The sequence below is a fragment of the Myotis brandtii genome, unplaced genomic scaffold, assembly GCF_000412655.1.
Source record: "Myotis brandtii unplaced genomic scaffold, ASM41265v1 scaffold152, whole genome shotgun sequence".
Classification (NCBI taxonomy): Eukaryota; Metazoa; Chordata; class Mammalia; order Chiroptera; family Vespertilionidae; genus Myotis; species Myotis brandtii.
This window is the reverse complement of record NW_005355502.1, coordinates 1,642,185-1,656,799: the sequence shown is the minus strand read 5'-3', so window position 1 is coordinate 1,656,799 and position 14,615 is coordinate 1,642,185. Positions and strand designations below refer to the sequence as shown.

At 41.3% G+C, this 14,615-nt stretch overlaps 1 protein-coding gene across 1 annotated transcript in view; it reads right to left on the bottom strand.

Annotated features, from left to right (window-relative positions):
• The window catches only part of LOC102242210 (ATP-binding cassette sub-family A member 3), a 273,880-nt gene that overhangs the window by 175,735 nt on the left and 83,530 nt on the right, over positions 1-14,615 (bottom strand). Inside the window, exons 7-8 of the mRNA XM_005861509.2 lie at positions 11,686-11,802; positions 11,268-11,385 (exon numbers count right to left, since the gene is read on the bottom strand). Of these exons, the coding sequence (XP_005861571.1) occupies positions 11,268-11,385; positions 11,686-11,802 (235 nt within the window). The remainder of the gene's footprint in view (positions 1-11,267; positions 11,386-11,685; positions 11,803-14,615) is intronic.

The window sequence follows — 14,615 nt, the reverse complement described above, 5'->3', positions numbered from 1 at the left end:
TGATGTTTACTTTGAATTTATATTAGTTCACACAAACACTCCATCCATGCTTTTGTTCCGGCCCTCCGGTCCAGTTTAAGAACCCATTGTGGCCCTCGAGTCAAAAAGTTTGCCCACCCCTGTGTTAGGACATAAAACAAGTCTCTACAAGTTCAAGAAGATTGAAATCATATCAAGAACCTTCTCAGATCACAATGGCACGAAAATAGACATGAATTACAAAAAAACAACAACAATAAAAAAAACACTCCAAAATATTCGAACACATGGAAGCTAACTAACATGCTATTAAACAAAGAATGGGTTACCAAAAAGATCAAAGAAGAAATAAAGAACACCCTGGAAACAAATAAAAATGAACACACAACAACCCAAAATCTATGGGACATAACAAAAGCAGTCCTGAGAGGGAAGCTCACAGCACTATAACCTACCTCAAATAACAAGAAAAATTAATAATAAACTGTTTAACCCCACAACTTAAAGAATTAGAAAGATAACAACAAGAAAAGCACAGAGAAGTAGAAGGAAGAAAATAATAATGATCAGAGCAGATGTAAATGACATGGAGACTAAAAAAGCTATACAAAAGATCAACAAAACCAAGAGTTGGTTCTTTGAAAAGATAACCAAGATTGATGAACCTTTAGCCAGATTCATCAAGAAACAAAGAGAGAGCCACACGAGCAGCCTGTCTCTGTCTGAGGAGCAGCAGCTCTGTGAGCAGCCCGCCCCCACTCGAGAAGCAGCAGCCCCATGAGCAGCCCACCCCCACCTGATGAGCAGCAGCCACACAAGCAGCCTGCCCCCGTCCAAGGAGCAGCAGCCTCATGTGCAGCCTGCCCCCAACCGAGGTGCAACAGCTGTGCAAGTAGCCTGCCCCCACCAGCCAGAGGAGCCACCACTGCTGTGAGCAGCAGCCACTGCCAACTGAGGAGCAGCCACTGCCATGACCACCCAAGGAGCAGCCGCCGCCCAAGGAGCTGCTGTTGTCTGAGGAGCAGCCCCTGCACAACTCGACACCTAGACTAGATCCTTTGGTGAGAGCAAAAATGGGGAGACAAAGCAACACCCAAAGGAAATAAAGGAAAAATTTTCAGAAAAGCAGCAAAGTGAAATGGAGGCATGTGATACTTCAGAAAAAGAATTCAGAATAAGGGTTATACAGTTCATAAACCGGATGGATTAAAAAATCAACAACTTATGTAAGAATCAAGAAGAAATAAAGAGTGATATAACTGCAATAAAAAACACCATGGAAAGTTTCAACAGTAGACTAGGAGAAGTAGAGGACCGAATTAGTGAATTAGAAGACAGGGAAGCAAAACACACACAAACTTAACTGCAATTGAAGAAAAAAATTAAAAGACAGGAGGAGAGCCTCTGGGAGCTTTGGGGCAACATGAAATGAACCAACATATGAATAATAGACGTGCCAAAATGACAAGAAGAGAAATCAGGGTTAGAAAACCTATTTAAAGAAATGTCAGAAAACTTCCCTGATGTGGGGAAGAAAAAAGTCACGCAAGCACAAAGAGTCCCAAACAAGATGAACCCAAAAAGACCCACACCAAGACACGTCGTAATTACGATGGCAAATGTTCAGGACAAAGAGAGAATCTTAAAGGCTGCAATAGAGGGACAGAACATTATGTACAAGGGATCTCACATTAGATTATCAAATGATTTCTCAACAGAAACATATCAGGCCAGAAAAGAATGGAATGAACTTTACAAAATGATGCAAAGCAAGAATACTCTATCCAGAAAGGCTATCATTCAAAATTGAAGGGAAAATAAGGGGCTTCACAGGCAGAAGAAGGCTAAGGGAGTTTATTGCTACCAAGCCAAAAATGCAAGAAATGCTAGAGGGATTATTGTAAAAAGAAGAAATAAAAAGGGAAGAAGGAACATAAGCACTAGAATAAAAATGGCTACAAACAAGTACATATCAATAACTTTAAATGTAAATGGACTAAATGCTCCAATCAAAAGACATTGAGTGGCTGAATGGATAAAAAAAAATGACCCAAATATATGCTGTCTACAAGAGACCCACCTTAGAACAAGGGACTCACACAGACTAAAAGTGAAGGGATGGAAAAATATCTTTCCGGCAAATGGAAATGAAACAAAGCTGGAGCAGCAATACTTATATCTGACAAAATAAACCTCAAAGTGAAGGTCATAACAAGAGATAAGGAAGGCCACTTCATAATACTAAAGGGATCAATATAACAAGAGGATATAACCCTGATAAACATATATGTACCCAATGCAGGGGCACCCAAATACATTAAAAAAAAAAAAACAACTCCTGGAAGATATCAAGGGAGAGATCGAAACAATACAATCAAAATAGGGGACTTTAATACCCCACTGATATCACTGGGTAAATCCTCTAGACAAAAAAATCAGCAAACAAACAGCAATCATAAATGACCCACTAGATCAGATGGAATTAACTGACATCTTCAGAACATTTCACCACACAGCCACAGAATATGCGTTCTTCTCAAGTGCACATGGGAAATTTCCAAAGATAGACCACATATTGGGTCACAGGCAGTCTCTGAAAATTTAAGATGACTGAAATCTTATCAAGCATCTTCTCAGACCACAATGGCATAATATTAGAAATAAACTATAAAAAAATATTCAAACACTTGGAAGCTGAATAGCATGCTATTAAACAATGATTGGGTTACCACAGAGATAAAAGAAAAAAGAAAAAACATCCTGGAAATGAATGAAAATGAAAATACAACAATCCAAAGATCTATTGGACACAGTGAAAGCAGTCCTGAGGGGGAAGTTTATAGCTCTACAGGCCTACCTCAAAAAAACAAGAAAAATGGTTATAAATCATCTAACTCTAAAACTTAAAGAATTAGAAAGAGAGCAACAAGGAAAACCCAGAGTGAGCAGAAGGAAGGAGATAAAAAAGATCAGAGCAGAAATAAATGACATAGAGACCAAAAAAACAATACAAAAGATGAATGAAACCAAGAGCTGGTTCTTTGAAAGGATAAACAAGATTGATGAATTTCTAGCCAGGCTCACCTAGAAACAAAGAGAGAGGACCCAAATAAACAATCAGAAATGAAAGAGGAGAAATCACAACAGACCCCATAGAAATACAAATGATTGTTAAAAAATACTATGAACAACTCTATTCCAACAAATTAGACAACCTAGAGGAAATGGACATATTCCTAGAAAAATACAACCTTCCAAACTCAATCAGGAAGAATCTAAAAATCTCAATAGGCCAATAACTATGAAGGAAATTGAAGCAGTCATCAAAAAGCTCCCAGCAAACAAAAGCCCAGGGCCAGAAGGCTTCACAGGGGAGTTTTACCAAACATTCAAAGAAGAACTAAAACCTATCCTCCTCAGACTACTACAAAAAAATCCAAGAGGAAGGAATGCTTCCAAGCTCATTCTATGAAGCCAGCATTACCCTAATACCAAAAACCGAGGAGGAGGAGGAGGAGGAGGAGGAGGAGAAAGGAAAGGGAGGAGGAGAGGAAGCAAGGGACTTAAAAAAAATGATCCCCAGCAATTCAAGATAGTGGAACAGTAGGTGGAAGATACACTCACCTCCTCCCAGGACCAAACTGGAATTACAACCAAAATATAAACAATCAGCCTGAATAACCAACTGAACACTAGCTGAAGAGAAGTCTTATAAGCAAGGATTTACAAAAGAGGTGACATTGAGACTGGTAGAAAAGGTAGAGATGAGAAAAGAACTGGCCAGTCTCCCATGGTGGGTGGGAGGGCAGCTGAGATTCCCAGGGGATATTTCAGCTGCAAATGTTCCCCCTGAAGAGCAAAGGGTCTCAGCCCCACACTGGGCTCCCCACCACAGAGCACCAGGAAGAGGCACACACATATCTGGACAAACCCTGGCATCCTCTTAAAGGGTCAATGCACACAACTGGACAGGAGGAGGCTGCGCGCACAGGTAAGGCCTGGAGTGGAGACGGAGACAGAGACAGGGGGCCCTGCCCGAGCTGGCGCGGCAGCTTGGGCAGCCCCGGAGTGGACACAGGCAGGGGGCCGGGGGATGCTGTGAGTCAGGCACAGGTCCCAGCCCCTGCGGGGTGCCTCCTTGCATGGAGGGTGGTGGGGCGCCTCCTCACGCAATTTCAATCGCGCACTGGGCCTCTAGTCATCAATAAAACAACAAACAAGTGTCGGTCAGGATGTGGAGAAAAGGGAACCCTCATGCACTGTTGTTGGGAATGCAGATTGGTGCAGCCACTGTGGAAAACAGTATGGAGGTTCCTTAAAAAACTAAAAATGAAAGAGCTTTATTGCCCAGCAATTCACTTCTGGGAATATAACCAAGGAAACCAAAACACTGGCTCAAAAGAAAGAATATATACACTGCTATGTCCATTGCAGCATTATTTACAATAGCCAAGATTTGGAAGCAGCCCAAATGTCCATCAGTGGATTAGTGACTTAAAAAGCTGTGGTACATTTACACAATGGAATATTATTCAGCGATAAAGCCGAAGGAAATCTTACTTTTGCAACAGCATGATCGTCCCAGAGGGTATTTTACTAAGTGAAACAAGCCAGTCAGAGGAATACAAGTACCATATGATTTAACTTACTAGAATAGTAAAATCTAAAGAACAAAATGAACAAACAAAATTGAAACCCTCCTAGACACAGAGAACAGACTGAATGTTGCCAGGGGGAAGGAGGTTGGAGGGTTGTATGAAAAAGCTAAAGGGATTAAGCAAAAAAAAACAACAACAAAAAAAAACAAACCGAAAAACTCATAGACACGGACAACAGTATGGTGATTATCAGAGGAAAAGGGTAGGGGTAGGGTGGAGACAGGTAGAAGAGGGTAAAGGGGCAGGAGACTTGGTTTTGGGTGATGAATACACAATACAATATACAGATGATGTATTATAGAGAATTGTACACTTGAAACCTATATAATTTTATTAACCACTGTCACCCCAATGAATTCAATAAAAATAAATAAATAAATAATCCAAAGATATGAATTGGTTGAAAGCATAACAATGAAAAAAGACATTCCATAGAAATAATAACCAAAAGAGAGCTGGGGTAACAATATTAATATCAGACAATATGGACAATAAGTAAAAAAATTGTTACAAGAGTCACATTTATATTGATAAAAGTGTCAATCCTTCAAAAATATAACAATTAAAAATATATGTTCAGCCCAGCTAGAGTTGCTAGGTGGTTGAGCATCAACCTATGAAACAGAAGGTCAACCTATGAAACAGAAGGTCCCAGTCAGGGCACATGTCCAGGTTGCAGCTCTATCTGCAGTAGGGGGCATGCAGGAGGAGTCAATCAATGATTCTCTCTCATCATTGATGTTTCTGTCTCTCTCTCACTCTCCCTTCCTCCCTGAAATCAATAAAAAAATATTTTTTAAAAACTAAATGTATATGTATGTGTGTATATATATATGTGTGTGTGTGTGTGTGTGTGTGTGTGTGTGTGTGTGTGTGTGTGTGTATATATATATATATATGTATATTCATATAATAACAAAACCCCAAAATATATAGAGAAAAACTGACAGATTAAAGGGGAAAAAAACTCTATAATAATAGTTGGAGACTTCAATACCCTGCCTTCAATAATGGAGAAAACAACTAGACAGAAGATCAATAAGTAAACAGAGGAATTGAACAACACTGCTAACTAACTTTACCTAACAATCTTAATGGGGAAAGAGTGAAACTGTCCCCCTAAGACCAGGAACAAGACAAGGATGCTTGTTTTCACCATTTCTATTTAACATAGCATTGGCAGTTCTAGCCAGAGAAAGTAGGCGAGAAAAAGAAATAAAAGTCATCTAAATTGGAGCAGAAGAAGTAAACTTATTTCTATTATTTTTATTTGCAGATGACATGATCTTATATGTAGAAAAACCTAAAGAATCTACAAAAAAGATATAACTAATAAATTTAGCATTGTTACAAGGTACAAGATCAATTCAAAAAAATCAGTTGAATTTTTATACACTAGCAATAAACAATCTAAAATTAAAAGGAATTCCACTTTTAAACACACAGAAAGAAAAAAACATAATTAGGAATATTACTAAACCAAGGAGTTGCAAGAAGTATACATTAAAAACTACAAAACATTCTTCAGTGAAATTAAAGAATACCTAAATAAATGAAACATCTTATGTTCATGAATTACAAGACTTAAAATTGTTAAGATAGCAATACTCCCATAGCAATTTTCTCGCAAAATCCCAATGATCTTTTCTGGAGAAATAAAAAGCCAGTCCTAAAACTGGTGTAGAATTGCCTGGGACTCTGAACAGCCAAAAAAGAATAAAATGGGAGGACTTACACTTCCCATTTTCAACAATGACTGCAAAGGTATAATTATCAAAAGACTGTGTTACTGGTCAAATAAATGGCATCATGAGAGGTCACACCTTGGTCTCTCCTTGAAGTTTCCACAATTTAAACATCTATAATTCAACAAAGAAATCCCTGCTCAATGCACAAATACATCTAAGAGATCCAGGCATTGAAAAATGAAGGTGGGCAAATAGCAAACCAGGGAGGTGGGAAGGGAGAAGAGTTGAGATGGCCCAGAGACGCAGCCTGGATCTCACACCCCAGGGCTCACTAAGGGGCTCAGCCTGGAGACAAGAGGCATCAGATTGCTGCTGGCACTCTCTTCAACCAGGCAGAGCAGACACAGTGAGCATTCCCGCAGGGGGGTCAGTATGAGCTGTTACTGAACCTGGTCAGGGAATGAGAGGTGTGAACACGGTTGTCAGGCAATCAGCATTCCAGACAAACAAAGCTGTGGAGCCTGGCCACCTCCTGTCAGCCTTCCAGAGCCAGCTGCAGGCCCAGAGGAGGCTGTGGCAGTGAGTGTCAGGTTGTAGGCCAATGCTCTAGCCCCTGGGCAACACCAGCCAGGGCTGGTTGCAAGTTATTTATTTATTTTTGACTTCAGAGAGGAAGGGAGAGGGAGAGATAGAATATCAATGATGAGAGAGAATCATTGATTGGCTGCCTCCTGCATGCCCCCTACTGGGGATTGAGCCCACAACCTGAGCATGTGCCCTTAACCAGAATTGACCCCGGGACCCTTCAGTCTGCAGGTCGACACTCTATCCACAGGGCCAAACCAGCTAGGGCTGGTTGCATTTCTATACACCAATATTGAACTACCAGAAAGAGAACCTAAGGATAAACAACACCATTTATAATTGCATCAGAAAAATAAAATACCTAGGAATAATTCTAACCAAGAAGGAAAAAGTCCTATATTTGGAAAGTTATAAAACATTAAAAAAAGAAATTGAAGAAGATATAAAAAATGGAGCCATATAACATGCTTATTGATAGGAAATATTATCATTGTTTAAATGTCCATACTACCCAAAGCAATCTACAGATTCAACACAATTCCTATCAAAATACCAATGGTATATTTCTCAAAACTAGAAAAAGTATTTCAAAAATTTATATGGAACTGCTAAAGACCCTGAATAGCCACAGCAATCTTGAAAAAGAAGAACAAAGTTGGAGGGGTCACACTATCAGATATCAAACTATACTACCAAGATATAGTAGTACTTGGTACTGGAATAAAAACATACATATACACTAATGGAACACACTAGAGAGCCAAGAAATAAGCCCACACCTTTATGGTCAATTAATATTAGACAAAGGAGGCAAAAATATACAATGGAGTAAAGACAGTCTATTCAATAAATGGTGCTGAGAAAATTGTATGGATAATTGACCAAAAAATAAAACTAGACTACCTTCTTACACCATACATAAAAATAAACTCAAAATGAATTAGACTTAATGTAAGACTTGAAACCATAAAAATTTTAGAAGAAAACATAAGCAATAAAATCTCAGGCATTTCTTATGCCAATATTTTTTCTTATGCCAATATATATTTCTTCCGGCAATAGAAACAAACGAAAAGTAAACAAATTGGACTACATCAAACTAAAAAGTGTGTGTTGTTGTTGTTTGGTGTATAGGACAATGCTTCAAGGGCCTGGAGAGCATTATGTCAAGTGAAATAAGCCAGTCAGAGAAAGACAAGTATCACATGATTTCACTCATATATGGAATCTAACAAACAAGCAAAATAGAGACAGACTCATAGATGGAGTGCAGGCAGACAGCCCTGGTGGAGGGCAGGGCACTAGGGGAGAGAGGGAGAGGGTTTGAGAAAAAAAGAGAGAACTCAGGGACATGGACAACAGTGTGATAATTGGGGGTGGGGTGGGGTAGAAGAGGGCATAGAGAGGGTAAATGGTGATGGAAAAAATAAAATAAAATTTAAAAGGTTTTGCACAGCAAAGGAAATCATCAACAAAACAAAAAGACAACTTACTGAATAGGAGAACATAGTCATGAATGATACATTTAGTAAGGAGTTAATACCCAAAATTTTAAAAGAACTTATACAACTCAATGCCAAAAACACACACAATCTGATTAAAAATGGCAAAGAACCTGAACAGACACTTCTCCAAAAAGGACATGCAGATGGCCAATAGGCATATGACAAGATGCTTGACATCACTAATCACCAGAGGGATGCAAATTAAAACCACAATGAGATAACCGCTCACACCTGTCAGAATGGCTATCATCAGTAAATCAACAAACAAGGCTGGCGAGGATGTGAAGAAAGGGAACCCTTGTGCACTGCTGGTGGGAATGCAGACTGGTGCAGCCACTGTGGAAAACAGTATGAAGTTTCCTCAAAAAATTAAAAATGGAACTGCCTTATTATGTAGCAATTACACTTCTGGCTATATACCCAAAGAAACCCAAAAAACTAATTTGAAAATATATGTGCACCTCTATTTTCATTGCAGTGTTATGTACAATAGCCAAGATATCAAACAACCCCAAGTGTTCATCAATAGATGAGTGGATAAAGTGGTGGCACATATACATAATGGGATATTACTCAACCATTAAAAATAATGACATTTTACCAATTTCAACAGCATGATGGATCTGGAGAGATTATGCTAAGTGAAATATGCCAGATTAAGAAAGACAAATGCCATATAATTTCACTTACATTTGAATCTAAAAAAAACAAAACAAAAACAAAAAACAAAATAGAAACAGACTCATAAAGAAAACAAACTGATGGTTGCCAGAGAGGAGAGGAGGTGGGGGACTGGGTAACAAAGATGAAGGGTTAAGAAGTACAAATTGATTAAGCAATAAAACAATAAAAAATAAAAAAATAATAAAAAAGTACAAATTGGTAGTTACAAAATAGTCATGGGGTGTAAAGGGGATATAGTCAATAATATGGTCAGACCTATGTATGGTGACAGGTTACTAGGAATATCAAGGGGAACACTGTGTAAAGTATATGATTGTCTAGCCATTATGCTATACACCTGAAAGTAATATAAAATAATGTTGAATATCAACTGTAATAATAAAATTTTAAAAATAAACTTTAAGACCTAACCGGTTTGGCTCAGTGGATAGAGCGTCGGTCTGCGGACTGAAGGGTCCCAGGTTCGATTCCGGTCAAGGGCATGTACCTTGGTTGCGGGCACATCCCCAGTAGGGGGTGTGCAAGAGGCAGCTGATTGATGTTTCTCATCGATGTTTCTAACTCTCTATCCCTCTCCTTTCCTCTCTGTAAAAAATCAATAAAATATATATTTAAAAAAAATAAAAAAATAAACTTTAAAATTACCATAAGGTTACATTCATATTTCTAGGGCAGCACAAATGCAAGTTTGACAGCACTAAACTCTGGCAAGTATGTGGAGCAATAGGAATGTTTGTCTCCTTCCAGTGGGACTATCCATGCGAGGCACCGCCTTCCTCGGGTGAGTTAGGACATTCACAAACACTGTGACCAGCAACCCCATTCTTAACTATGTACCACAGTGAAGTGCTCACTCATATGTGACAGCAGACACACAAAATGTTCAGAATATCTAGGTTGTCCAAATAGAAACATTAGTATTTGTTCTCCCCTTATTTTACTCTTTGGGATAATAGACTCTGCCTCACTTTGACATATTACTTCTTTACCACCTGGGTTGGGTGTTCCTTTTTTTGGCAGGGGGGCTGCTTGTAGGTTTTATGTATAATCCTGTGCCTTGTGAGGACCAATCAATTAATAATACTCATGATAATATACTGAAAAAAATTAGAATGAAATAGAGCTATTTGGTCATGTCTACTATTGACATGTGAGCCCTCAAAAGGGCAAGGAAATAGCCTGGCCGGCGTGGCTCAGTGGCTGAACACTGACCTATGAACCAGGAGGTCACAGTTCGATTCCTGGTCAGGGCACATGCCTGGGTTGTGGGCTCGATCCCCAGTAGGGAGCATGCAGGAGGCAGCTGATCCATGATTCTCATCATTGATGTTTCTATTTCTCTCTCCCTCTCCCTTCCTCTCTGATTTCAATAAAAAATATTTTTTAGAATGCAAGGAAACAACTTTTATTTGCCTTTGTATAGTAGATAACATGCCAGCATAAAGGAAGGGATGAATGAATGAATGAACACTTGCTCGTTTGACTTGCCTTCCATTCCAGCCTCCCAATCCTTCAATGGTGTTTGAAAACCACCTCTACAGCAGGCATTCCTAGGTTTACCACAGCTTCAACCTGGAGTTGGAGCATTTTAACCCTTTTTCGTGTGTGCATTGCGCTCCACTGATTTGCATCTCTCTCTGCATGTCTGTCAAATCATTTTTGAGTGTGTGATTGATATTCAGTGTCAGATCCATGGGGGCAGGCACTGCATTTCAAATACATGGCATACAATAAGAATCTATTAGTAAGTGCAAGGACCCTTCCTTTCAGTGAAGCAATTTTGTTGTTTTCTTCCTCCACAGACCACAGTTTCTTCACCAGATACGGGCAGACGTGAGTCTCTGTGGCAGAGTACGCCGAAGCCAGCTCAGTCTCAGCCCTTCCTGGAAGATGGATAAACAGACGCCGTGCAGAGTTAGCAGCTAAATGTTAGAGAAACACACAGATATGGTCTTACCTTGATGTTTATCCTTTAGCATACAAATGCTGCACTACATTAACTTTAATGCTCTCTTCATTCCTTTTCAAATCATTTCAAGTTCATATACTTGTTTTTTTTAGTAAACAGAGGCAATCGATGAGGTTACAACTAAAGTTCAGAAGGAGCTTCCAAATATGATCCTCATTTAATCACTGAGAAGCTTTCCCAGGAGGAGGTTTAGACTCACCTTTACTGAAAAATGTGCTGACCATAAAGCTGAAGAATATTGTGGCGATGGCAAAACACAGCAAAAAGACAAAAACAAGAGACGGGTCACTGTACTGGATGATCGGCAAAGGTTTCATCTAGCAAAACAACCAGGAAGCCAGATTAGTCACACGCTCAGTGGTCACAGCAAAACAAAAACGGAGAGACGAAATATCTGTAAGTATCTTAATGGTCCTGGTGAAACTGATGGCAACGCTCAGGGAGATGGAGAGTAAACAGTCACTGTCTACAGAAGCTCCACACGGAGGTTTAAAGGCTACTCGGTCAGGGATGAAGCAGGCACACGCTCACTCCCTGCCAACCCGAATGCTAGGGGCCCATCCGCACCAGGTCTCTGTTTCCCTCTTAAAGTTGAGCTGCAGCAAACAGACACTTGCCTTGACAAAGAAAAGTAGGCACGTCAAAAAGATGATAACCAAATACAACGTGAGAAACGTGAAGAAGTAGGCAGCCCAGAGCATCCAATTGCTGAGTCCGATCATGAGCTGGTACTCCTGTGGAAGAGTTAACACAAACCAAATGTTTTTGTCCTGGTACAAAATGCATTCACAACATGATCCAATTGACTTTTCACTACAACCAAAATGGGTTATGTCACATCATGCCCAGTTCATGGAGATGGAAATCAAAGCTCAGAATGTCAAGTGACTTGATTAGAGTTATTCAGCCGGTGAAGGGCAATGCTGTGATGCTTATAAGCTCTGACGTGATTTCTCCAGAATTGGATATTGTTAAGACATAAAAACACTTAAATGAAACTATACACCACTTAGATTCATATTTCCTTCCTATTAATTACATCCTCTTCCAGGAGGTATTAAAGGAATATACACCACCACGAGTGAAGGCTCATTTAAACTCAGGCTATAAATTATTTTGATGTGTCAATGCAGGTTCATCAATTATAACAAACAGACCACCCTGGTGGGGGATGTGGATAATATGCATGTGTGGGGGCAATATAGGGAATCTGCAAAACTCAATTTTGATGGACTTTGAAGACATTGTGCTAAGTGAAATAAGTCAGACAAAGAAAGATAAATCCGGAAGATGGCGGCTGGCAGGACGGAGGTGAGGGAGAGGATGTGAGTGAGTGAGAGGGTGAAGGGAGAGTGTGTGTATGCGTGTGGTGTGTGTGTGTGTGAGTGAGTGAGGGACAGTTAGATCCACAGGAGTGCCAGGGGCCGGTGGACAGGGAGAGACTCCCCTGGACAGGGAGAGACTGCTGCCACTGCGGGCACTCCAGGACTGCGGGACTCGGGCACGGGGCCCACGCCATCTTGAAGGGGAGAGTGGCCGTCTGGGAACTCATCGACACCACCACCCAGACAGGCCTTGGACGCTGACCCAGCAGCCACTCCAGCCAAGGTCCAGCTGCCCCACCCGCACACTCCCAGACCCTGGGATCTCCACCTCCAGGAAGCATCACATCCACAGTGGTGAGTGCGGCCTCCCCGTCCCCAGCGGCAGACCTCCGGGCGCCACATTCGCGCGTTTCCAGCGTGCAAACCTGCGATACTGTGCAGACGGGGTGCACTGCCCCACAGTAAAGATTCTGAATTCACTCTCCTGAATAACTGCCAATAGACACTGTCGCACAATTTCAACTCCAGAGGCCTTTAGGGTGCGTCAGAGCTCTGCATGCACCGTTTCCAGAAGACAAGCATCTGGAGACCACCACCCCACAGGCAGCCCCTGGGAGCCGCTGTGAGCCCTCCACTCGGTGCGATATTGTACAGACAGTGGCGCACTGCCCCACTGGAGAAATTCTGAATTCACTCTCCTGAATAACTGCCAATAGACGCTGTCGCACAACTTCAGCCCCAGGGCCCCTCAGCGTAACTCAGAGATCCATCCCGAAAATGCACCACGGGGACCCCTGTGAGCTGCCACTGGGAGCGTGTGTATCCATCCACAGGCACAGCAGCAAAAACTGAGTCTTTCCCCTCTACAGCTGCAGAACTCTGGACACTACAGTCATGCTTTTCCAGCACTCAGGCCTCCTGAGCTCATTGGGCCACAGGTGTGTTCTTATCCTAACAAGGGTGCACTGTCCCAACAATAGAAATTCTGAATACCCTCATCCTGGATACCTGCCCACAGACGCCTCGATTGCTTGGCTTCAACAGGGCCCTTCAGAGTGCGCCAGGGTGCCACGCTGGCAAGCACACCGCGGGTGCCCCTGTGAGCTTCCACTGGGAGCGTGGGTTTCCAACCACAGGCCCAGCAGCAAAAACTGAGTCTTCCCACGCTACAGCTACAGAACCCTGGACACCACAGTTGTGCCTTTCCAGTGTGCAGGCCTCCTGAGCTCTACCACCCTGACAGACAGCTCCTGGGTACCTCTGAGAGCCCCTGCTGGGCACGGGCGATTTTAGCCAAGGACACAAGGCAGCAAAAATTGGAACATATCCCTCCCCAGCTGCTGACATCTGGACATTGCAGTTGCACCTTACCAGCTCACAGGCCTACATCAAGAAAACCCAAACAGCTTAAGTATGGAGCTACGCTAGATTACCAAACTCAGGAGATCCGAGAAATCACACAAGCAGCACCCTCCTCAAAAGAACCAGGGTAGCAAAACAGTCAGATCTAGGACATAGAAACAATTAAAACGTTAGAGCAAAACATGGGGAGACAAAAAAGCAACCCCCAAAGGAAAGAAAAAGAGAATCACCAGAGAGGGAGTTAAATGAAACCAAGGCAAGTAACTTCTCGAGACAGAATTCAGAGTAATGGTTATAAGAATGCTCAAACAGCTAAATGACAAATACACACAACTCAATGAGAATTATAAGGAGCTGAATGAGAATGTCACCAATATGAAAAGGAACAAGAGGAAATGAAGAACAACATAGCTGCAATATAGAACACAATGGAAGGCTTGAACAGTAGACTAGAAGAGGCTGGGGACCACATCAGTGAGCTAGAAGACAAGGTAGGAAAAAACACACAAACACAGCAGCAACTGGAAAGAAAAATTAAAAAGCAAGAGGAGAGCCTAAGGGAGCTTTGGGACAACACAAAACGAAACAACATCCGCATAATAGGGGTGCCAGAAGGAGAGGAAGAGAAGCAAGGAATACAAAACCTCTTCAGAGAAATAATGACAGAAAACTTCCCCCGATATTGGCAAGAAAAGAACCATGCACATCCAAGAAGTACAGAGAGTCCCAAACAAGATGAACCCAAAAAGACCAAGACACATCATAATTAAATTGGCAAACATTGACAACAAAGTACGAATCTTAAAAGCTACCAGAGAGAGACAGAAAGTTACATACAAGGGATCTCCCATTAGAATATC